The sequence below is a fragment of the Lampetra fluviatilis genome, unplaced genomic scaffold (genome assembly GCF_964198595.1).
Source record: "Lampetra fluviatilis unplaced genomic scaffold, kcLamFluv1.1 SCAFFOLD_1029, whole genome shotgun sequence".
NCBI classification, from domain to species: Eukaryota; Metazoa; Chordata; class Hyperoartia; order Petromyzontiformes; family Petromyzontidae; genus Lampetra; species Lampetra fluviatilis.
This window is the reverse complement of record NW_027621574.1, coordinates 2,135-27,500: the sequence shown is the minus strand read 5'-3', so window position 1 is coordinate 27,500 and position 25,366 is coordinate 2,135. Positions and strand designations below refer to the sequence as shown.

At 60.0% G+C, this 25,366-nt stretch overlaps 1 protein-coding gene across 1 annotated transcript in view; it reads left to right on the top strand.

Moving 5' to 3' along the window:
• Window positions 1-24,892, top strand: part of LOC144955434 (methylmalonyl-CoA mutase, mitochondrial-like) — a gene marked incomplete at its 3' end in the record, with an annotated part of 26,233 nt that extends 1,341 nt beyond the window's left edge. The window contains exons 2-5 of the mRNA XM_078885650.1: window positions 1,651-1,970; window positions 14,858-15,011; window positions 17,258-17,485; window positions 24,735-24,892. Of these exons, the coding sequence (XP_078741776.1) occupies window positions 1,651-1,970; window positions 14,858-15,011; window positions 17,258-17,485; window positions 24,735-24,892 (860 nt within the window). The remainder of the gene's footprint in view (window positions 1-1,650; window positions 1,971-14,857; window positions 15,012-17,257; window positions 17,486-24,734) is intronic.
• Between the last annotated feature and the right edge of the window lie 474 nt (window positions 24,893-25,366).

The window sequence follows — 25,366 nt, the reverse complement described above, 5'->3', positions numbered from 1 at the left end:
TACGCAACCGATGAAAAGATATTGCCGCTCAACTGATTCGGAGTGAGACCTCTGCTGTCAAACCGGAGCCGGTCATGAGCACACTGCCCAGGTATGGGAAACTCTCCACTCTCTCCACAACTGCCCCATCACCGATTGGAAGTTGTGGGGGGTGGAGTGTCCGATGGTACAAAATACCCAGGCAGGTGCTTAGTTTTGGTGGGGCTGATGGTAAGGCCCCACCTCTTAGTGGCACGCTCCAATCTCAGCAGCAGCGCCTCCAACTCCTCCTCTGAGTGAGCAGAAATCACCAGATCATTGGCATACACAACGTGGTTGAGCAATAGGCAGGCAGCCATCCCTTGACCGCACCCGGGCATCGATCAGCCTCCCATTGTATCTGTACCAGATGGAAATTTCTCCGGTACAGCCATCGAAGGCTTCACGAACTACGCGGTCGAAATAGATGTCAAATAATGTGGGAGCCAGAGGACATCCCTGTCGCACCCCAAGGTGTACAGGGAATGGCTCCGACTCCCGGCCACGTAGTTTTACCCGGGCCCGCTCACCATCACGAAGGTCCTTGATGATCGTGAGCAGAGGGTCAGGGACTCCGAAAGCACGAAGAACAATCCAGAGCCCAGGCCCACTGATGGTATCATAGGCCTTGACCAGGTCAATAAAGCAGAGATGTAGGTCTTGTTGGAATTCCCTACACCTCTGCTGTAGCAGACGGACAGAAAATATGGCATCAACCACCACCACCATCATCACCACCATCACCACCACCATCACCACCAGCACAACTACCATCACCACCATCATCACCACCAACATCACCATTATCATCACCACCACCATCACCACCACCATCACCACCACCATCATCACCACCATCACCACCACCATCACCACCATCACCACCACAACCAGCACCACCATCACCATCATCACCACCATCACCACCATCATCACCACAACCAGCACCACCATCACCACCATCACCACCACCTTCACCACCACCACAACTACCACAACCATCACCAACACCACCACAACTACCACAACCACCACTATCAACATCACCATCACCACCATCACCACCACCACCATTACAACCACCACAACCACCACCATCACCACCACCACAACCACCATCATCAACATCACCACCACCACCACCATCACCACCACCACCATCACAACCCCCCACGTGTTGTTGCCCACCACCATCACCACAACAACCACAACCACCACAACCACCACCACAACAACCACAACCACCACCACAACAACCACCACCACCACAACCATCACAACCACCAACACCCCACGTGTTGTTGCCCACCACCACCACCACCATCACAACCACCACCACCACCACAACAACCACCACCACCACCATCACCACCACAACCCCCCACGTGTTGTTGCCTACCACCACCACCACCATCACAACCACAACCACCACCACAACAACCACCACCACCATCACCACCACAACCCCCCACGTGTTGTTGCCCACCACCACCACCATCACCACAACCACCACCACAACAACCACCACCACCACCACCACCACCACAACCCCCCACGTGTTGTTGTCCACCACCACCACCACCACCACAACCCCCCACGTGTTGTTGCCCACCACCACCACCACCACCTTAGGGCGTTTCCCCAGAGACTCTCGTCTGGTCTACGGCCGAGGGCATCGCTGTGAAACCGGTGTACACCCGCCGTGACCTCCCCAAGCTCCGTGACGGTGGTGGCGGTGGTGGTGGTGGTGGCGGTGGTGGCGGTGGTGGTGGTGGTGGCGGTGGTGGTGGTGGTGGCGGTGGTGGTGACGGTGGTGGTGGCGGTGGTGATGAGCTCCCAGGGGTGTTCCCCTACACACGGGGTCCACACACCACCATGTACACGCACCGGCCCTGGACGGTGAGGCAATACGCCGGCTTCAGCACGGTGGAGGAGAGTAACGCCTTCTACCGGTGAGGCTCGCTCAGTCGCTCAGTCACTCAGCTACTCGCTCAGTCGCTCGCTCGCTCACTCAGTCGCTCGCTCAGTCGCTCAGTCACTCAGCTACTCGCTCAGTCGCTCGCTCGCTCGCTCACTCAGTCGCTCGCTCAGTCGCTCAGTCACTCAGCTACTCGCTCAGTCGCTCGCTCGCTCACTCAGTCGCTCGCTCAGTCACTCAGCTACTCGCTCAGTCGCTCGCTCGCTCAGTCGCTCGCTCGCTCACTCAGTCGCTCGCTCGTTCAGTCGCTCAGTCACTCAGCTACTCGCTCACTCGCTCAGTCGCTCGCTCGTTCAGTCGCTCAGTCACTCAGCTACTCGCTCAGTCGCTCGCTCGTTCAGTCGCTCAGTCACTCAGCTACTCGCTCACTCGCTCAGTCGCTCGCTCGTTCAGTCGCTCAGTCGCTCAGTCACTCGCTCACTCGCTCAGTCGCTCGCTCAGTCACTCAGTCACTCAGCTACTCGCTCAGTCACTCAGTCACTCAGTCGCTCACTCGCTCAGTCACTCGCTCACTCGCTCACTCAGCTACTCGCTCAGTCACTCAGTCACTCAGTCGCTCACTCGCTCAGTCACTCGCTCACTCGCTCAGTCGCTCAGTCGCTCAGTCGCTCAGTCACTCAGTCACTCAGTCGCTCACTCGCTCAGTCACTCGCTCACTCGCTCAGTCGCTCAGTCGCTCAGTCACTCAGTCACTCAGTCGCTCACTCGCTCAGTCACTCGCTCACTCGCTCAGTCGCTCAGTCGCTCAGTCACTCAGTCACTCAGTCGCTCACTCGCTCAGTCACTCGCTCACTCGCTCAGTCGCTCAGTCGCTCAGTCGCTCACTCGCTCAGTCGCTCAGTCGCTCACTCGCTCAGTCACTCGCTCACTCGCTCAGTCGCTCAGTCACTCGCTCACTCGCTCAGTCGCTCGCTCAGTCACTCAGTCACTCAGTCGCTCACTCGCTCAGTCACTCAGTCACTCGCTCACTCGCTCACTCGCTCAGTCGCTCAGTCACTCAGTCACTCAGTCGCTCACTCGCTCAGTCACTCGCTCACTCGCTCACTCGCTCACTCGCTCAGTCGCTCGCTCAGTCGCTCAGTCACTCAGTCGCTCAGTCGCTCACTCGCTCAGTCACTCGCTCACTCGCTCAGTCACTCAGTCACTCAGTCGCTCACTCGCTCAGTCACTCGCTCACTCGCTCAGTCGCTCAGTCGCTCAGTCGCTCGCTCACTCGCTCAGTCGCTCGCTCAGTCACTCAGTCACTCACTCGCTCAGTCACTCGCTCACTCGCTCACTCAGCTACTCGCTCAGTCACTCAGTCACTCAGTCGCTCACTCGCTCAGTCACTCGCTCACTCGCTCAGTCGCTCAGTCGCTCAGTCACTCAGTCACTCAGTCGCTCACTCGCTCAGTCACTCGCTCACTCGCTCAGTCGCTCAGTCGCTCAGTCGCTCGCTCACTCGCTCAGTCGCTCGCTCAGTCACTCAGTCACTCACTCGCTCAGTCACTCGCTCACTCGCTCACTCAGCTACTCGCTCAGTCACTCAGTCACTCAGTCGCTCACTCGCTCAGTCACTCGCTCACTCGCTCAGTCGCTCAGTCGCTCAGTCGCTCAGTCACTCAGTCACTCAGTCGCTCAGTCACTCGCTCACTCGCTCACTCGCTCAGTCGCTCAGTCGCTCAGTCGCTCAGTCGCTCAGTCGCTCGCTCACTCGCTCAGTCGCTCGCTCAGTCACTCAGTCACTCAGCTACTCGCTCAGTCACTCAGTCACTCAGTCGCTCACTCGCTCAGTCACTCGCTCACTCGCTCACTCAGCTACTCGCTCAGTCACTCAGTCACTCAGTCGCTCACTCGCTCAGTCACTCGCTCACTCGCTCAGTCGCTCAGTCGCTCAGTCACTCAGTCACTCAGTCGCTCACTCGCTCAGTCACTCGCTCACTCGCTCAGTCGCTCAGTCGCTCAGTCACTCAGTCACTCAGTCACTCGCTCACTCGCTCAGTCGCTCAGTCGCTCACTCGCTCAGTCGCTCAGTCACTCAGTCACTCAGCTACTCGCTCAGTCACTCAGTCACTCAGTCGCTCACTCGCTCAGTCACTCGCTCACTCGCTCAGTCGCTCGCTCAGTCACTCAGTCACTCAGTCGCTCACTCGCTCAGTCACTCAGTCGCTCAGTCGCTCACTCGCTCAGTCACTCGCTCACTCGCTCACTCGCTCAGTCGCTCAGTCACTCAGTCACTCAGTCGCTCACTCGCTCAGTCACTCGCTCACTCGCTCAGTCGCTCAGTCGCTCAGTTGCTCACTCGCTCAGTCACTCGCTCACTCGCTCAGTCGCTCAGTCACTCAGTCACTCAGTCGCTCACTCGCTCAGTCACTCGCTCACTCGCTCAGTCGCTCAGTCACTCAGTCACTCAGTCGCTCACTCGCTCAGTCACTCGCTCACTCGCTCAGTCGCTCAGTCGCTCAGTCGCTCACTCGCTCAGTCACTCGCTCACTCGCTCAGTCGCTCAGTCGCTCAGTCACTCAGTCACTCAGTCGCTCACTCGCTCAGTCACTCGCTCACTCGCTCAGTCGCTCAGTCGCTCAGTCACTCAGTCACTCAGTCGCTCACTCGCTCAGTCACTCGCTCACTCGCTCAGTCGCTCAGTCGCTCAGTCACTCGCTCACTCGCTCAGTCGCTCAGTCGCTCAGTCACTCAGTCACTCAGTCGCTCACTCGCTCAGTCACTCGCTCACTCGCTCAGTCGCTCAGTCGCTCAGTCACTCAGTCACTCAGTCACTCAGTCGCTCACTCGCTCAGTCACTCGCTCACTCGCTCAGTCGCTCAGTCGCTCAGTCACTCAGTCACTCAGTCACTCAGTCGCTCACTCGCTCAGTCACTCGCTCACTCGCTCAGTCGCTCAGTCGCTCAGTCACTCAGTCACTCAGTCGCTCACTTGCTCAGTCACTCGCTCACTCGCTCAGTCGCTCAGTCGCTCAGTCACTCAGTCACTCAGTCGCTCACTCGCTCAGTCACTCGCTCACTCGCTCAGTCGCTCAGTCGCTCAGTCACTCAGCTACTCGCTCAGCTACTCAGCCACTCACTCAGCTACCACTCACCACGCACTCACTCACCACTAACTCGCTCACCACTCGCTCACTCACTCAGCTACTCACTCACTCGCTCATTCGCTACTCACTCAGCCACTCGCTCACTCACTCAGCCGCTCACCACTCACTCAGCCACTCACTCGCTCACTCACCACTCGCTCAGCCACTCACTCACTCGCTCACTCACCACTCGCTCAGCCACTCGCACACTCACTCACTCAGCTACTCACTCGCTCACTCACTCACCACTCACTCACCACTCGCTCAGCCACTCACTCACTCAGCCACTCACTCACTCGCTCAGCCACTCAGCCACTCAGCCACTCACTCACTCACTCGCTCACCACTCGCTCACCACTCGCACACTCACTCACTCAGCTACTCACTCACTCGCTCACTCACTCACCACTCACTCACCACTCGCTCAGCCACTCACTCACTCAGCCACTCACTCAGCCACTCAGCCACTCACTACTCACCACTCAGCCACTCACTCACTCGCTCACCACTCGCACACTCACTCACTCAGCTACTCACTCGCTCACTCACTCACCACTCACTCACCACTCGCTCAGCCACTCACTCACTCAGCCACTCACTCACTCGCTCAGCCACTCACTCGCTCACTCACTCACTCACTCACTCGCTCACCACTCGCACACTCACTCACTCAGCTACTCACTCACTCGCTCACTCACTCACCACTCACTCACCACTCGCTCAGCCACTCACTCACTCAGCCACTCACTCACTCGCTCAGCCGCTCAGCCACTCACTCACTCGCTCACTCACCACTCGCTCAGCCACTCGCACACTCACTCACTCAGCTACTCACTCGCTCACTCACTCACCACTCACTCACCACTCGCTCAGCCACTCACTCACTCAGCCACTCACTCACTCGCTCAGCCACTCAGCCACTCAGCCACTCACTCACTCACTCGCTCACCACTCGCTCACCACTCGCACACTCACTCACTCAGCTACTCACTCACTCGCTCACTCACTCACCACTCACTCACCACTCGCTCAGCCACTCACTCACTCAGCCACTCACTCAGCCACTCAGCCACTCACTACTCACCACTCAGCCACTCACTCACTCGCTCACCACTCGCACACTCACTCACTCAGCTACTCACTCGCTCACTCACTCACCACTCACTCACCACTCGCTCAGCCACTCACTCACTCAGCCACTCACTCACTCGCTCAGCCACTCACTCGCTCACTCACTCACTCACTCACTCGCTCACCACTCGCACACTCACTCACTCAGCTACTCACTCACTCGCTCACTCACTCACCACTCACTCACCACTCGCTCAGCCACTCACTCACTCAGCCACTCACTCACTCGCTCAGCCACTCAGCCACTCAGCCACTCACTCACTCACTCGCTCACCACTCGCTCACCACTCGCACACTCACTCACTCAGCTACTCACTCACTCGCTCACTCACTCACCACTCACTCACCACTCGCTCAGCCACTCACTCACTCAGCCACTCACTCAGCCACTCAGCCACTCGCTACTCACCACTCAGCCACTCACTCACTCGCTCACCACTCGCACACTCACTCACTCAGCTACTCACTCGCTCACTCACTCACCACTCGCTCAGCCACTCACTCACTCAGCCACTCACTCGCTCAGCCACTCACTCGCTCACTCACTCACTCACTCGCTCACCACTCGCACACTCACTCGCTCACCACTCGCACACTCACTCACTCAGCTACTCACTCGCTCACTCACTCACCACTCACTCACCACTCGCTCAGTCACTCACTCACTCGCTCACTCACTCAATCACCACTCACTCACCACTTGCCACTCACTCAGTCACTCACTCAGTCACTCAGTCACTCACTCAGTCACTCACTCAGTCACCGACTCACTCAGTCACTCAGTCACTCACTCAGTCAGTCACTCACTCACCACTCACTCAGTCACTCAGTCACTCACTCAGTCAGTCACTCACTCACCACTCACTCAGTCACTCAGTCACTCACTCAGTCACTCACTCAGTCACCGACTCACTCAGTCACTCAGTCACTCACTCAGTCAGTCACTCACTCACCACTCACTCAGTCACTCAGTCACTCACTCAGTCAGTCACTCACTCACCACTCACTCAGTCACTCAGTCACTCAGTCAGTCAGTCACTCACTCACCACTCACTCAGTCACTCAGTCACTCACTCAGTCAGTCACTCACTCACCACTCACTCAGTCACTCAGTCACTCACTCAGTCACCGACTCACTCACTCACTCAGTCACTCAGTCACTCACTCAGTCAGTCACTCACTCACCACTCACTCAGTCACTCAGTCACTCACTCAGTCACTCACTCAGTCACCGACTCACTCAGTCACTCAGTCACTCACTCAGTCAGTCACTCACTCACCACTCACTCAGTCACTCAGTCACTCACTCAGTCAGTCACTCACTCACCACTCACTCAGTCACTCAGTCACTCAGTCAGTCAGTCACTCACTCACCACTCACTCAGTCACTCAGTCACTCACTCAGTCAGTCACTCACTCACCACTCACTCAGTCACTCAGTCACTCACTCAGTCACCGACTCACTCACTCACTCAGTCACTCAGTCACTCACTCACTCAGTCACTCACTCACTCAGTCACTCACTCAGTCAGTCACTCACTCACCACTCACTCAGTCACTCAGTCACTCAGTCACTCACTCAGTCAGTCACTCACTCACCACTCACTCAGTCACTCAGTCACTCAGTCACTCACTCAGTCAGTCACTCACTCACCACTCACTCAGTCACTCAGTCACTCAGTCACTCACTCAGTCAGTCACTCACTCACCACTCACTCAGTCACTCAGTCACTCAGTCACTCACTCAGTCAGTCACTCACTCACCACTCACTCAGTCACTCAGTCACTCAGTCACTCACTCAGTCAGTCACTCACTCACCACTCACTCAGTCACTCAGTCACTCAGTCACTCACTCAGTCAGTCACTCACTCACCACTCACTCAGTCACTCAGTCACTCAGTCACTCACTCAGTCAGTCACTCACTCACCACTCACTCAGTCACTCACTCACTCAGTCACTCACTCAGTCAGTCACTCACTCACCACTCACTCAGTCACTCAGTCACTCAGTCACTCACTCAGTCAGTCACTCACTCACTCACTCAGTCAGTCACTCACTCACTCACCACTCACTCACTCACTCACTCAGTCACTCAGTCAGTCACTCACTCACCACTCACTCAGTCACTCAGTCACTCACTCAGTCACTCAGTCACTCACTCAGTCAGTCACTCACTCACCACTCACTCAGTCACTCACTCAGTCACTCAGTCAGTCACTCACTCACCACTCACTCAGTCACTCAGTCACTCACTCAGTCAGTCACTCACTCACCACTCACTCAGTCACTCACTCACTCACTCAGTCACTCACTCACTCACTCAGTCACTCAGTCACTCACTCAGTCAGTCACTCACTCACCACTCACTCAGTCAGTCACTCACTCACCACTCACTCAGTCACTCAGTCACTCAGTCACTCACTCAGTCAGTCACTCACTCACCACTCACTCAGTCACTCAGTCACTCAGTCACTCACTCAGTCAGTCACTCACTCACTCACTCAGTCAGTCACTCACTCACTCACCACTCACTCACTCACTCACTCAGTCACTCAGTCAGTCACTCACTCACCACTCACTCAGTCACTCAGTCACTCACTCAGTCACTCAGTCACTCACTCAGTCAGTCACTCACTCACCACTCACTCAGTCACTCACTCAGTCACTCAGTCAGTCACTCACTCACCACTCACTCAGTCACTCAGTCACTCACTCAGTCAGTCACTCACTCACCACTCACTCAGTCACTCACTCACTCACTCAGTCACTCACTCACTCACTCAGTCACTCAGTCACTCACTCAGTCAGTCACTCACTCACCACTCACTCAGTCAGTCACTCACTCACCACTCACTCAGTCACTCACTCACTCACTCAGTCACTCACTCACTCACTCAGTCACTCAGTCACTCACTCAGTCAGTCACTCACTCACCACTCACTCAGTCAGTCACTCACTCACCACTCACTCAGTCACTCACTCACTCACTCAGTCACTCACTCACTCACTCAGTCACTCAGTCACTCACTCAGTCAGTCACTCACTCACCACTCACTCAGTCACTCACTCACCACATACAGAGAGAGCCATAGACTCTCTCTGTCTCTCTGTGTGTCTCTCTGTCTCTCTCTGTCTCTCTGTGTGTCTCTCTGTGTGTCTCTCTGTCTCTCTGTGTCTCTCTGTGTGTCTCTGTGTCTCTCTGTGTGTCTCTCTGTGTCTCTCTGTGTCTCTCTGTGTCTCTCTGTGTCTCTCTCTGTCTCTCTGTGTGTCTCTCTGTGTGTCTCTGTGTGTCTCTGTGTGTCTCTATGGGTCTTTATGTATCTGTGTCTTTCTCTGTCTCACTCTCTCTGTCTGTGTCTCTCTGCAGGGCCAACATCCGTGCAGGGCAGCAGGGTCTGTCCGTGGCCTTTGACCTGCCCACCCACCGTGTCTCTCTGTGTGTCTCTGTGTCTCTCTCTGTCTCTCTCTGTCTGTGTCTCTGTGTCTCTCTACAGGGCCAACATCCGTGCGGGGCAGCAGGGTCTGTCCGTGGCCTTTGACCTGCCCACCCACCGTGTCTCTCTGTCTGTGTCTCTGTGTCTCTCTACAGGGCCAACATTCGTGCGGGGCAGCAGGGTCTGTCCGTGGCCTTTGACCTGCCCACCCACCGTGTCTCTCTGTCTGTGTCTCTGTGTCTCTCTACAGGGCCAACATCCGTGCGGGGCAGCAGGGTCTGTCCGTGGCCTTTGACCTGCCCACCCACCGTGTCTCTCTGTCTGTGTCTCTGTGTCTCTCTACAGGGCCAACATCCGTGCGGGGCAGCAGGGTCTGTCCGTGGCCTTTGACCTGCCCACCCACCGTGTCTCTCTGTCTGTGTCTCTGTGTCTCTCTACAGGGCCAACATCCGTGCGGGGCAGCAGGGTCTGTCCGTGGCCTTTGACCTGCCCACCCACCGTGTCTCTCTGTGTGTCTCTGTGTCTCTCTACAGGGCCAACATCCGTGCGGGGCAGCAGGGTCTGTCCGTGGCCTTTGACCTGCCCACCCACCGTGTCTCTCTGTCTGTGTCTCTGTGTCTCTCTGCAGGGCCAACATCCGTGCGGGGCAGCAGGGTCTGTCCGTGGCCTTTGACCTGCCCACCCACCGTGTCTCTCTGTCTGTGTCTCTGTGTCTCTCTACAGGGCCAACATCCGTGCGGGGCAGCAGGGTCTGTCCGTGGCCTTTGACCTGCCCACCCACCGTGTCTCTCTGTCTGTGTCTCTGTGTCTCTCTACAGGGCCAACATCCGTGCGGGGCAGCAGGGTCTGTCCGTGGCCTTTGACCTGCCCACCCACCGTGTCTCTCTGTGTGTCTCTGTGTCTCTCTACAGGGCCAACATCCGTGCGGGGCAGCAGGGTCTGTCCGTGGCCTTTGACCTGCCCACCCACCGTGTCTCTCTGTCTGTGTCTCTGTGTCTCTCTACAGGGCCAACATCCGTGCGGGGCAGCAGGGTCTGTCCGTGGCCTTTGACCTGCCCACCCACCGTGTCTCTCTGTGTGTCTCTGTGTCTCTCTCTGTCTCTCTCTGTCTGTGTCTCTGTGTCTCTCTGCAGGGCCAACATCCGTGCGGGGCAGCAGGGTCTGTCCGTGGCCTTTGACCTGCCCACCCACCGTGTCTCTCTGTCTGTGTCTCTGTGTCTCTCTACAGGGCCAACATTCGTGCGGGGCAGCAGGGTCTGTCCGTGGCCTTTGACCTGCCCACCCACCGTGTCTCTCTGTCTGTGTCTCTGTGTCTCTCTACAGGGCCAACATCCGTGCGGGGCAGCAGGGTCTGTCCGTGGCCTTTGACCTGCCCACCCACCGTGTCTCTCTGTCTGTGTCTCTGTGTCTCTCTACAGGGCCAACATCCGTGCGGGGCAGCAGGGTCTGTCCGTGGCCTTTGACCTGCCCACCCACCGTGTCTCTCTGTCTGTGTCTCTGTGTCTCTCTACAGGGCCAACATCCGTGCGGGGCAGCAGGGTCTGTCCGTGGCCTTTGACCTGCCCACCCACCGTGTCTCTCTGTGTGTCTCTGTGTCTCTCTACAGGGCCAACATCCGTGCGGGGCAGCAGGGTCTGTCCGTGGCCTTTGACCTGCCCACCCACCGTGTCTCTCTGTCTGTGTTTCTGTGTCTCTCTGCAGGGCCAACATCCGTGCGGGGCAGCAGGGTCTGTCCGTGGCCTTTGACCTGCCCACCCACCGTGTCTCTCTGTCTGTGTCTCTGTGTCTCTCTACAGGGCCAACATCCGTGCGGGGCAGCAGGGTCTGTCCGTGGCCTTTGACCTGCCCACCCACCGTGTCTCTCTGTCTGTGTCTCTGTGTCTCTCTACAGGGCCAACATCCGTGCGGGGCAGCAGGGTCTGTCCGTGGCCTTTGACCTGCCCACCCACCGTGTCTCTCTGTGTGTCTCTGTGTCTCTCTACAGGGCCAACATCCGTGCGGGGCAGCAGGGTCTGTCCGTGGCCTTTGACCTGCCCACCCACCGTGTCTCTCTGTCTGTGTCTCTGTGTCTCTCTACAGGGCCAACATCCGTGCGGGGCAGCAGGGTCTGTCCGTGGCCTTTGACCTGCCCACCCACCGTGTCTCTCTGTGTGTCTCTGTGTCTCTCTCTGTCTCTCTCTGTCTGTGTCTCTGTGTCTCTCTGCAGGGCCAACATCCGTGCGGGGCAGCAGGGTCTGTCCGTGGCCTTTGACCTGCCCACCCACCGTGTCTCTCTCTGTCTGTGTCTCTGTGTCTCTCTACAGGGCCAACATCCATGCGGGGCAGCAGGGTCTGTCCGTGGCCTTTGACCTGCCCACCCACCGTGTCTCTCTGTCTGTGTCTCTGTGTCTCTCTACAGGGCCAACATCCGTGCGGGGCAGCAGGGTCTGTCCGTGGCCTTTGACCTGCCCACCCACCGTGTCTCTCTGTGTGTCTCTGTGTCTCTCTCTGTCTCTCTCTGTCTGTGTCTCTGTGTCTCTCTGCAGGGCCAACATCCGTGCGGGGCAGCAGGGTCTGTCCGTGGCCTTTGACCTGCCCACCCACCGTGTCTCTCTGTCTGTGTCTCTGTGTCTCTCTACAGGGCCAACATCCGTGCGGGGCAGCAGGGTCTGTCCGTGGCCTTTGACCTGCCCACCCACCGTGTCTCTCTGTGTGTCTCTGTGTCTCTCTCTGTCTCTCTCTGTCTGTGTCTCTGTGTCTCTCTACAGGGCCAACATCCGTGCGGGGCAGCAGGGTCTGTCCGTGGCCTTTGACCTGCCCACCCACCGTGTCTCTCTGTGTGTCTCTGTGTCTCTCTCTGTCTCTCTCTGTCTGTGTCTCTGTGTCTCTCTGCAGGGCCAACATCCGTGCGGGGCAGCAGGGTCTGTCCGTGGCCTTTGACCTGCCCACCCACCGTGTCTCTCTGTCTGTGTCTCTGTGTCTCTCTACAGGGCCAACATCCGTGCGGGGCAGCAGGGTCTGTCCGTGGCCTTTGACCTGCCCACCCACCGTGTCTCTCTGTGTGTCTCTGTGTCTCTCTACAGGGCCAACATCCGTGCGGGGCAGCAGGGTCTGTCCGTGGCCTTTGACCTGCCCACCCACCGTGTCTCTCTGTCTGTGTCTCTGTGTCTCTCTACAGGGCCAACATCCGTGCGGGGCAGCAGGGTCTGTCCGTGGCCTTTGACCTGCCCACCCACCGTGTCTCTCTGTGTGTCTCTGTGTCTCTCTCTGTCTCTCTCTGTCTGTGTCTCTGTGTCTCTCTGCAGGGCCAACATCCGTGCGGGGCAGCAGGGTCTGTCCGTGGCCTTTGACCTGCCCACCCACCGTGTCTCTCTCTGTCTGTGTCTCTGTGTCTCTCTACAGGGCCAACATCCATGCGGGGCAGCAGGGTCTGTCCGTGGCCTTTGACCTGCCCACCCACCGTGTCTCTCTGTCTGTGTCTCTGTGTCTCTCTACAGGGCCAACATCCGTGCGGGGCAGCAGGGTCTGTCCGTGGCCTTTGACCTGCCCACCCACCGTGTCTCTCTGTGTGTCTCTGTGTCTCTCTCTGTCTCTCTCTGTCTGTGTCTCTGTGTCTCTCTGCAGGGCCAACATCCGTGCGGGGCAGCAGGGTCTGTCCGTGGCCTTTGACCTGCCCACCCACCGTGTCTCTCTGTCTGTGTCTCTGTGTCTCTCTACAGGGCCAACATCCGTGCGGGGCAGCAGGGTCTGTCCGTGGCCTTTGACCTGCCCACCCACCGTGTCTCTCTGTGTGTCTCTGTGTCTCTCTCTGTCTCTCTCTGTCTGTGTCTCTGTGTCTCTCTACAGGGCCAACATCCGTGCGGGGCAGCAGGGTCTGTCCGTGGCCTTTGACCTGCCCACCCACCGTGTCTCTCTGTGTGTCTCTGTGTCTCTCTCTGTCTCTCTCTGTCTGTGTCTCTGTGTCTCTCTGCAGGGCCAACATCCGTGCGGGGCAGCAGGGTCTGTCCGTGGCCTTTGACCTGCCCACCCACCGTGTCTCTCTGTCTGTGTCTCTGTGTCTCTCTACAGGGCCAACATCCGTGCGGGGCAGCAGGGTCTGTCCGTGGCCTTTGACCTGCCCACCCACCGTGTCTCTCTGTGTGTCTCTGTGTCTCTCTCTGTCTCTCTCTGTCTGTGTCTCTGTGTCTCTCTACAGGGCCAACATCCGTGCGGGGCAGCAGGGTCTGTCCGTGGCCTTTGACCTGCCCACCCACCGTGTCTCTCTGTGTGTCTCTGTGTCTCTCTCTGTCTCTCTCTGTCTGTGTCTCTGTGTCTCTCTGCAGGGCCAACATCCGTGCGGGGCAGCAGGGTCTGTCCGTGGCCTTTGACCTGCCCACCCACCGTGTCTCTCTGTCTGTGTCTCTGTGTCTCTCTACAGGGCCAACATCCGTGCGGGGCAGCAGGGTCTGTCCGTGGCCTTTGACCTGCCCACCCACCGTGTCTCTCTGTGTGTCTCTGTGTCTCTCTCTGTCTCTCTCTGTCTGTGTCTCTGTGTCTCTCTACAGGGCCAACATCCGTGCGGGGCAGCAGGGTCTGTCCGTGGCCTTTGACCTGCCCACCCACCGTGTCTCTCTGTGTGTCTCTGTGTCTCTCTCTGTCTCTCTCTGTCTGTGTCTCTGTGTCTCTCTACAGGGCCAACATCCGTGCGGGGCAGCAGGGTCTGTCCGTGGCCTTTGACCTGCCCACCCACCGTGTCTCTCTGTCTGTGTCTCTGTGTCTCTCTACAGGGCCAACATCCGTGCGGGGCAGCAGGGTCTGTCCGTGGCCTTTGACCTGCCCACCCACCGTGTCTCTCTGTCTGTGTCTCTGTGTCTCTCTACAGGGCCAACATCCGTGCGGGGCAGCAGGGTCTGTCCGTGGCCTTTGACCTGCCCACCCACCGTGTCTCTCTGTCTGTGTCTCTGTGTCTCTCTCTGTCTCTCTCTGTCTGTGTCTCTGTGTCTCTCTGCAGGGCCAACATCCGTGCGGGGCAGCAGGGTCTGTCCGTGGCCTTTGACCTGCCCACCCACCGCGTCTCTCTGTCTGTGTCTCTGTGTCTCTCTCTGTCTCTCTCTGTCTGTGTCTCTGTGTCTCTCTGCAGGGCCAACATCCGTGCGGGGCAGCAGGGTCTGTCCGTGGCCTTTGACCTGCCCACCCACCGCGTCTCTCTGTCTGTGTCTCTGTGTCTCTCTCTGTCTCTCTCTGTCTGTGTCTCTGTGTCTCTCTGCAGGGCCAACATCCGTGCGGGGCAGCAGGGTCTGTCCGTGGCCTTTGACCTGCCCACCCACCGCGGCTACGACTCCGATGACCCGCGCGTCGCTGGTGACGTAGGGATGGCCGGAGTCGCCATCGACTCCGTCGAGGACATGAAACTCCTCTTCCAGGTGTCTCACCCTGTGTCTCTGTGTGTCTCTGTGTGTCTCTGTGTGTCTCCCCCTGTCCCCCTGTGTGTCTCTGTGTGTCTCCCTGTGTCTCTCCCTGTCTCTGTGTGTCTCTGTGTGTCTCTCTCTGTGTCTCTGTGTGTCTCTGTGTGTCTCTGTGTGTCTCTGTGTGTCTCTGTGTCTCTGTGTCTCTCTGTGTGTCTCTGTGTCTCTGTGTGTCTCTGTGTGTCTCTGTGTGTCTCTGTGTGTCTCTGTGTCTCCGCGTGTCTCTGTGTGTCTCTCCCTGTCTCTGTGTGTCTCTGTGTGTCTCTGTGTGTCTCTCCCTGTGTCTGTGTGTCTCTGTGTGTCTCTGTGTGTCTCTGTGTGTCTCTGTGTCTCTGTGTGTCTCTGTGTGTCTCTGTGTGTCTCCCTGTGTCTCTCCCTGTCTCTGTGTGTCTCTCCCTGTCTCTGTGTGTCTCTGTGTGTCTCTGTGTGTCTCTCCCTGTCTCTGTGTGTCTCTGTGTGTCTCTGTGTGTCTCTGTGTCTCCGTGTCTCTGTGTGTCTCTGTGTGTCTCTCCCTGTCTCTGTGTGTCTCTGTGTGTCTCTGTGTGTCTCTGTGTGTCTCTGTGTGTCTCCCTGTGTCTCCGCGTGTCTCTGTGTGTCTCTCCCTGTCTCTGTGTGTCTCTGTGTGTCTCTCCCTGTCTCTGTGTGTCTCTGTGTGTCTCTGTGTGTCTCTGTGTGTCTCTGTGTGTCTCCCTGTGTCTCCGCGTGTCTCTGTGTGTCTCTCCCTGTCTCTGTGTGTCTCTGTGTGTCTCTGTGTGTCTCTGTGTGTCTCCCTGTGTCTCTCCCTGTTTCTGTGTGTCTCTGTGTGTCTCTCTCTGTGTCTCTGTGTGTCTCTGTGTGTCTCTGTGTCTCCCTGTGTCTCTGTGTGTCTCTGTGTGTCTGTGTCTCTGTGTGTCTCTGTGTCTCTGTGTGTCTCTGTGTGTCTCTGTGTGTCTGTGTGTCTGTGTGTCTCCCTGTGTCTCCGCATGTCTCTGTGTGTCTCTCACTGTCTCTCTGTGTCTCTGTGTGTCTCTGTGTCTCCCTGTGTCTCTGTGTGTCTCTGTGTGTCTGTGTGTCTCTGTGTGTCTCTGTGTGTCTCTGTGTGTCTCCCCCTGTCCCCCTGTGTGTCTCTGTGTGTCTCCCTGTGTCTCTCCCTGTCTCTGTGTGTCTCTGTGTGTCTCTGTGTGTCTCTGTGTGTCTGTGTGTCTCCCTGTGTCTCTCCCTGTCTCTGTGTGTCTCTGTGTGTCTCTGTGTGTCTCTCCCTGTGTCTGTGTGTCTCTGTGTGTCTCTGTGTGTCTCTGTGTGTCTCTGTGTCTCTGTGTGTCTCTGTGTGTCTCTGTGTGTCTCCCTGTGTCTCTCTCTGTCTCTGTGTGTCTCTCCCTGTCTCTGTGTGTCTCTGTGTGTCTCTGTGTGTCTCTGTGTGTCTCTGTGTGTCTCTCCCTGTCTCTGTGTCTCTGTGTGTCTCTGTGTGTCTCTGTGTGTCTCCCTGTGTCTCCGCGTGTCTCTGTGTGTCTCTCCCTGTCTCTGTGTGTCTCTGTGTGTCTCTGTGTGTCTCTGTGTGTCTCTGTGTCTCTGTGTGTCTCTGTGTGTCTCTGTGTCTCCCTGTGTCTCTGTGTCTCACCCTGTGTCTCCCTGTGTCTCTGTGTGTCTCTGTGTTTCTGTGTGTCTGTGTCTCACCCTGTGTCTCCGCGTGTCTCTGTGTGTCTCTCCCTGTCTCTGTGTCTCTCCCTGTCTCTGTGTGTCTCTGTGTGTCTCTCCCTGTCTCTGTGTGTCTCTGTGTGTCTCTGTGTCTCTGCGTGTCTCTGTGTGTCTCTGTGTGTCTCCCTGTGTCTCCCTGTGTCTCCCTGTGTCTCCCTGTGTCTCTGTGTGTCTGTGTGTCTCCCTGTGTCTCCGCGTGTCTCTGTGTGTCTCTCCCTGTCTCTGTGTGTCTCTGTGTGTCTCTGTGTGTCTCTGTGTCTCCCTGTGTCTCTGAGTGTCTCTGTGTGTCTGTGTGTGTCTGTGTGTCTCCCTGTGTCTCCGCGTGTCTCTGTGTGTCTCTCACTGTCTCTCACTGTGTCTCTGTGTCTCTCTGTGTCTCTGTGTCTCTCTGTGTCTCTGTGTGTCTCTGTGTGTCTCTGTGTATCTCCCTGTGTCTCCCTGTGTCTCCGCGTGTCTCTGTGTGTCTCTCTCTGTGTCTCACTGTCTCTCTGTCTCTCTCTGTGTCTCTCTCTGTGTGTCTCTCTCCCCAGGGCATCCCGCTGGACCGCATGTCGGTCTCCATGACGATGAACGGCGCCGTGGTGCCCGTGTTGGCCATGTTCGTGGCGGCGGCGGAGGAGGAGGGCGTCCCGCGGGGCCGTCTCACCGGCACCATCCAGAACGACATCCTCAAGGAGTTCATGGTGCGCAATACGTTCATCTACCCGCCTCAAGCCTCCCTGCGCATCATCGCAGACATCTTCGCCTTCACCGCCACGGTGAGTCGCTCGCTCGCTCGCCCGCCCGGTGAGTCGCTCGCTCGCTCAGTCGCTCGCTCGCTCAGTCGCTCGCTCGTTGAGTCGCTCGCTCGCTCACTTCGCCCGGTCTCTCAGTCATCCGGTCGCCCGGTCGCTCAGTCGCTCGCTCGCTGAGTCGCTCGCTCGCTCAGTCACCCGCTCGCTCGCTCAGTCGCTCGCTCGCTCAGTCACCCGCTCGCTCGCTCAGTCGCTCGCTCGCTCAGTCACCCGGTCGCTCGCTCGCTCGCTCAGTCACCCGCTCGCTCGCTCAGTCGCTCGCTCGCTCAGTCACCCGCTCGCTCGCTCAATCGCTCGCTCAGTCGCTCGCTCGCTCAGTCACCCGCTCGCTCGCTCAGTCGCTCAGTCGCTCGCTCGCTCGCTCAGTCGCTCGCTCGCTCAGTCACCCGCTCGCTCGCTCAGTCGCTCAGTCGCTCGCTCGCTCGCTCAGTCGCTCGCTCGCTCAGTCACCCGCTCGCTCGCTCAATCGCTCGCTCAGTCGCTCGCTCGCTCAGTCACCCGCTCGCTCGCTCAGTCGCTCGCTCGCTCGCTCAGTCGCTCGCTCGCTCAGTCGCTCGCTTGCTCAGTCACCCGCTCGCTCGCTCAGTCGCTCGCTCGCTCAGTCGCTCGCTCGCTCAGTTGCTCGCTCGCTCAGTCACCCGGTCGCTGAGTCGCTCGCTCGCTCGCTCCGTCACCTGGTCGCTCGCTCAGTCACCCGCTCGCTCGCTCAGTCGCTCGCTCGCTCAGTCGCTCGCTCGCTCAGTCGCTCGCTCGCTCAGTTGCTCGCTCGCTCAGTCACCCGGTCGCTGAGTCGCTCGCTCGCTCGCTCAGTCACCCGGTCGCTGAGTCGCTCGCTCGCTCGCTCAGTCACCTGGTCGCTCGCTCAGTCGCTCGCTCAGTCGCTCGCTCACTGAGTCGCTCGCCTCGTTCAGTCACCCGGTCGCCCGGTCAATCGCTCGCTCAGTCAGTCGCTCGCTCGCACACTCACCTACCCACTCACCCACCCACCCACCCACTTACTCACCCACCCACTGACCCATCCACTCACCCACCCACTCACCCACCCACCCACTCACCCACCCACCCATCCACTCACCCACCCACCCACTCACTCACCCACCCACCCACCACCCACTCACCCACCCACTCACTCACCCACCCACCCACTCACCCACCCACCCACCCACCCACCCACTCACTCACCCACCCACCCACCCACCCACCCACTCACCCACCCACCCACCCACTCACCTACCCACTCACCCACCCACTCACCCACCCACTTACTCACCCACCCACTGACCCATCCACTCACCCACCCACTCACCCACCCACCCACTCACCCACCCCACTCACCTACCCACTCACCCACCCACCCACTCACCCACCCACTCACCCACCCACTTACTCACCCACCCACTCACTCACCCCCTCACCCACCCACTCACCCACTCACCTACCCACTCACCCACTCACCCACTCACCCACCCACCCACCCACTTACTCACCCACCCACTGACCCATCCACTCACCCACCCACTCACCCACCCACCCACTCACCCACCCACTCACCTACCCACTCACCCACCCACCCACTCACCCACCCACTCACCCACCCACTTACTCACCCACCCACTCACTCACCCCCTCACCCACCCACTCACCCACTCACCTACCCACTCACCCACCCACCCACTCACCCACCCACCCACTCACCCACCCATCCACCCACTCACCCACCCACCCATCCACTCACCCACCCACCCACTCACTCACCCACCCACCCACCACCCACTCACCCACCCACTCACTCACCCACCCACCCACTCACCCACCCACCCACCCACCCACTCACTCACCCACCCACCCACCCACCCACCCACTCACCCACCCACCCACCCACTCACCTACCCACTCACCCACCCACTCACCCACCCACTTACTCACCCACCCACTGACCCATCCACTCACCCACCCACTCACCCACCCACCCACTCACCCACCCACTCACCTACCCACTCACCCACCCACCCACTCACCCACCCACTCACCCACCCACTTACTCACCCACCCACTCACTCACCCCCCTCACCCACCCACTCACCCACTCACCTACCCACTCACCCACTCACCCACTCACCCACCCACCCACCCACTTACTCACCCACCCACTGACCCATCCACTCACCCACCCACTCACCCACCCACCCACTCACCCACCCACTCACCTACCCACTCACCCACCCACCCTCTCACCCACCCACTCACCCACCCACTTACTCACCCACCCACTCACTCACCCCCTCACCCACCCACTCACCCACTCACCTACCCACTCACCCACCCACCCATTCACCCACCCACCCACTCACCCACCCATCCACCCACTCACCCACCCACCCATCCACTCACCCACCCACCCACTCACTCACCCACCCACCCACCACCCACTCACCCACCCACTCACTCACCCACCCACCCACTCACCCACCCACCCACCCACCCACCCACCCACTCACTCACCCACCCACCCACCCACCCACCCACTCACCCACCCACCCCACCCACTCACCTACCCACTCACCCACCCACTCACCCACCCACTTACTCACCCACCCACTGACCCATCCACTCACCCACCCACTCACCCACCCACCCACTCACCCACCCACTCACCTACCCACTCACCCACCCACCCACTCACCCACCCACTCACCCACCCACTTACTCACCCACCCACTCACTCACCCCCTCACCCACCCACTCACCCACTCACCTACCCACTCACCCACCCACCCACTCACCCACCCACCCACTCACCCACCCATCCACCCACTCACCCACCCACCCATCCACTCACCCACCCACCCACCCACTCACTCACCCACCCACCCACCACCCACTCACCCACCCACTCACCCACCCACCCACTCACCCACCCACCCACCCACCCACCCACTCACTCACCCACCCACCCACCCACCCACTCACCCACCCACCCACTCACCTACCCACTCACCCACCCACTCACCCACCCACTTACTCACCCACCCACTCACCCACCCACTCACCCACCCACTTACTCACCCACCCACCCACTCACCCACCCACCCACTCACCCACCCACCCACTCACCCACCCACCCACCCACCCACTCACCCACCCACCCACTCACCTACCCACTCACCCACCCACTCACCCACCCACCCACCCACTCACCTACCCACTCACCCACCCACTCACTCACCCCCCTCACCCACCCACTCACCCACTCACCTACCCACTCACCCACCCACCCACTCACCCAGCCACCCACCTACCCACTCACCCACCCACCCACTCACCTACCCACTCACCCACCCACTCACCCACCCCACTCACTCACCCCACCCCACCCCCACCACACCCCACCCACCCACTCACCCACCCACCCACCCACTCACCCACCCACCCACCCACCCACCTACTCACCCACCAAACCACCCACCCACTCACTCACTCACTCATCCACCCACTCACCCACCCACCCACTCACCCACTCACCCACTCACTCACCCACCCACCCACTCACCTACCCACTCACCCACCCACCCACTCACCCACCCACTCACCCACCCACTTACTCACCCCACCCACTCACTCACCCCCTCACCCACCCACTCACCCACTCACCTACCCACTCACCCACCCACCCACTCACCCACCCACCCACTCACCCACCCATCCACCCACTCACCCACCCATCCACTCACCCACCCACCCACTCACTCACCCACCCACCCACCACCCACTCACCCACCCACTCACTCACCCACCCACCCACTCACCCACCCACCCACCCACCCACCCACTCACTCACCCACCCACCCACCCACTCACCCACCCACCCACTCACCTACCCACTCACCCACCCACTCACCCACCCACTTACTCACCCACCCACTCACCCACCCACTCACCCACCCACTTACTCACCCACCCACCCACTCACCCACCCACCCACTCACCCACCCACCCACTCACCCACCCACCCACTCACCCACCCACCCACTCACCTACCCACTCACCCACCCACTCACCCACCCACCCACTCACCTACCCACTCACCCACCCACTCACTCACCCCCCTCACCCACCCACTCACCCACTCACCTACCCACTCACCCACCCACCCACTCACCCAGCCACCCACCTACCCACTCACCCACCCACCCACTCACCTACCCACTCACCCACCCACTCACCCACCCACTCACTCACCCACCCACCCACTCACCCACCCACCCACCCACCCACTCACCCACCCACCCACCCACCCACCCACTCACCCACCCACCCACCCACCAACCTACTCACCCACCAAACCACCCACCCACTCACTCACTCACTCATCCACCCACTCACCCACCCACTCACTCACCCACCCACCCACTCACTCACTCACTCACCCACCCACTCACTCCCCCACCCACCCACTCACCTCCCTCCCTCACCTACTCACCCACCCACCCACTCACCCACTCACTCACCCACCCACCCACTCACTCACCCACCCACCACCCACTCACTCACTCACTCACCCACCCACTCACTCCCCCACCCACCCACCCACCCACTCACCTCCTTCCCTCATCCACTCACCCACCCACCCACTCACTCACTCACTCACCCACCCACTCACCCACCCACCCACCCACCCACTCACTCACTCACTCACTCCACCCACCAACCCACTCACCCACTCACCCACCTCACCCACCCACCCACTCACCCACCCACTCACCCACCCACCCTCCCTCATCCACTCACCCACCCACCCACTCACCCACTCACCCACCCACCCACTCACTCACTCACCCACCCACTCACTCCCCCACCCACCCACCCACTCACCTCCCTCCCTCATCCACTCACCCACCCACTCACCCACTCACTCACCCACCCACTCACCCACTCACCCACCCACCCACTCACTCACCCACCCACCCACTCACTCACCCACCCACTCACTCCCCCCACCCACTCACCCACCCACCCACCCACCCACCCACTCACCCACCCACCCACTCACTCCCCCACCCCACCCACTCACCTCCCTCCCTCATCCACTCACTCACCCACCCACTCACCCACCCACTCACCCACCCACTCACTCACCCACCCACTCACCCACCCACTCACTCACTCACCCACCCACCCACTCACCCACCTCCCTCCCTCATCCACTCACCCACCCACCCACTCACCCACTCACCCACCCACTCACCCACCCACCCACTCACCCACCCACCCACCCACTCACTCACTCACCCACACCCACTCACTCCCCCACCCACCCACCCACCCACCCACTCACCCACCTCCCTCCCTCATCCACTCACCCACCCACCCATTCACCCACCCACCCACCCACCCACTCACCCACTCACCCACCCACTCACCCACCCACCCACCCACTCACCCACCCACTCACCCACCCACCCACTCACCTACCCACTCACCCACCCACTCACCCACCCACTTACTCACCCACCCACTCACTCACCCCCTCACCCACCCACTCACCCACTCACCTACCCACTCACCCACCCACCCACTCACCCACCCAGCCACCCACCTACCCACTCACCCACCCACCCACCCACCCACCCACTCACCCACCCACCCACCCACCCACTCACCCACCAACCCACCCACCCACCCACTCACCCACCTACCCACTCACCTACCCACTCACCCACCCACTCACCCACCCACTCACTCACCCACCCACCCACTCACCCACCCACCCACTCACCCACCCACCCACCCACCCACCCACCCACTCACCCACCAACCCACCCACCCACTCACTCACTCACTCATCCACCCACCCACTCACCCACCCACCCACTCACCCACTCACCCACTCACTCACCCACCCACCCACTCACTCACCCACCCACTCACTCCCCCACCCACCCACTCACCTCCCTCCCTCACCTACTCACCCACCCACCCACTCACCCACTCACTCACCCACCCACCCACTCACTCACCCACCCACCCACTCACTCACTCACCCACCCACTCACTCCCCCACCCACCCACCCACCCACTCACCTCCCTCCCTCATCCACTCACCCACCCACCCACTCACTCACTCACTCACTCACCCACCCACTCACCCACCCACCCACCCACCCACCCACCCACTCACTCACTCACTCACCCACCAACCCACTCACCCACTCACCCACTCACCCACCCACCCACTCACCCACCCACTCACCCACCCACCCTCCCTCATCCACTCACCCACCCACCCACTCACCCACTCACTCACTCACCCACCCACCCACTCACTCACTCACTCACCCACCCACTCACTCCCCCACCCACCCACCCAAACACCTCTCTCCCTCATCCACTCACCCACCCACTCACCCGCTCACTCACCCACCCACCCACTCACCCACTCACCCACCCACCCACTCACTCACTCACTCACTCACCCACCCACCCACTCACCCACCCACTCACTCCCCCACCCACTCACCCACCCACCCACCCACCCACCCACTCACCCACTCACCCACCCACTCACCCACCCACCCACTCACCCACCCACCCACCCACTCACTCACCCACCCACTCACCCACTCACTCCCCCACCCACCCACCCACCCACTCACCCACCTCCTTCCCTCATCCACTCACCCACCCACCCACTCACCCACTCACCCACCCACCCACTCACCCACTCACCCACCCACCCACTCACCCACCCACTCACCCACCCACCCACCCACCCCACTCACTCACCCACCCACCCACCCACCCACTCACCCACCTCCCTCCCTCATCCACTCACCCACCCACTCACCCACCCACCCACCCACCCACCCACTCACTCACTCACCCACTCACCCACTCACTCACCCACCCACCCACTCACCCACTCATCCACTCACCCACCCACCCACCCACCCACCCACCCACCCACTCACTCACTCACTCACCCACCCACCCACTCACTCACCCACCCACCCACTCACCCACTCACCCACCCACCCACTCACCCACCCACTCACCCACCCACCCACTCACCCACCTCCCTCCCTCATCCACTCACCCACCCACCCACTCACCCACCCACCCACTCACTCCCCCACCCACCCACTCACCCACCCACTCACTCCCCCTCTCCCTCCCCCCCTCCCACTCACCCCCTCACCCTCACCCCCGTCACCAGCACATGCCACGCTTCAACTCCATCTCCATCAGCGGCTACCACATGCAGGAGGCTGGTGCGGACGCGGTGCTAGAAGCGGCCTTCACCCTGGCCGACGGGCTGGAGTATGTGCGCACCGGCCTGCAGGCCGGGCTCACGGTGGACCAGTTCGCTCCGCGGTGAGCGACGCGCTCACCCCGCTCGCTCGCTCACTCAGTCACTCACCTACCCAACCAACTCACCCACCCACTCTCACTCACCCACTCACCCGCTCAGTCACTCACTCACCTACCCACTCACCCACCCACTCGCTCACCCACTCAGTCACTCACCCACCCAACCAACTCACCCACCCACTCACTCATCCACTCGCTCACCCACTCACCCACTCAGTCACTCACCATCTCTCTCACCATCTCTGTCACCATCTCACCATCTCTCCCCCTCTCACTATCTCACCATCTCTCCCCCTCTCACCATCTCTCCCCCTCTCTCTCACCATCTCACCATCTCTCCCCCTCTCTCTCACCATCTCCCCATCTCTCCCCCTCTCTCTCACCATCTCACCATCTCTCCCCCTCTCTCTCACCATCTCACCATCTCTCCCCCTCTCTCTCCCCATCTCACCATCTCTCCCCCTCTCTCTCACCATC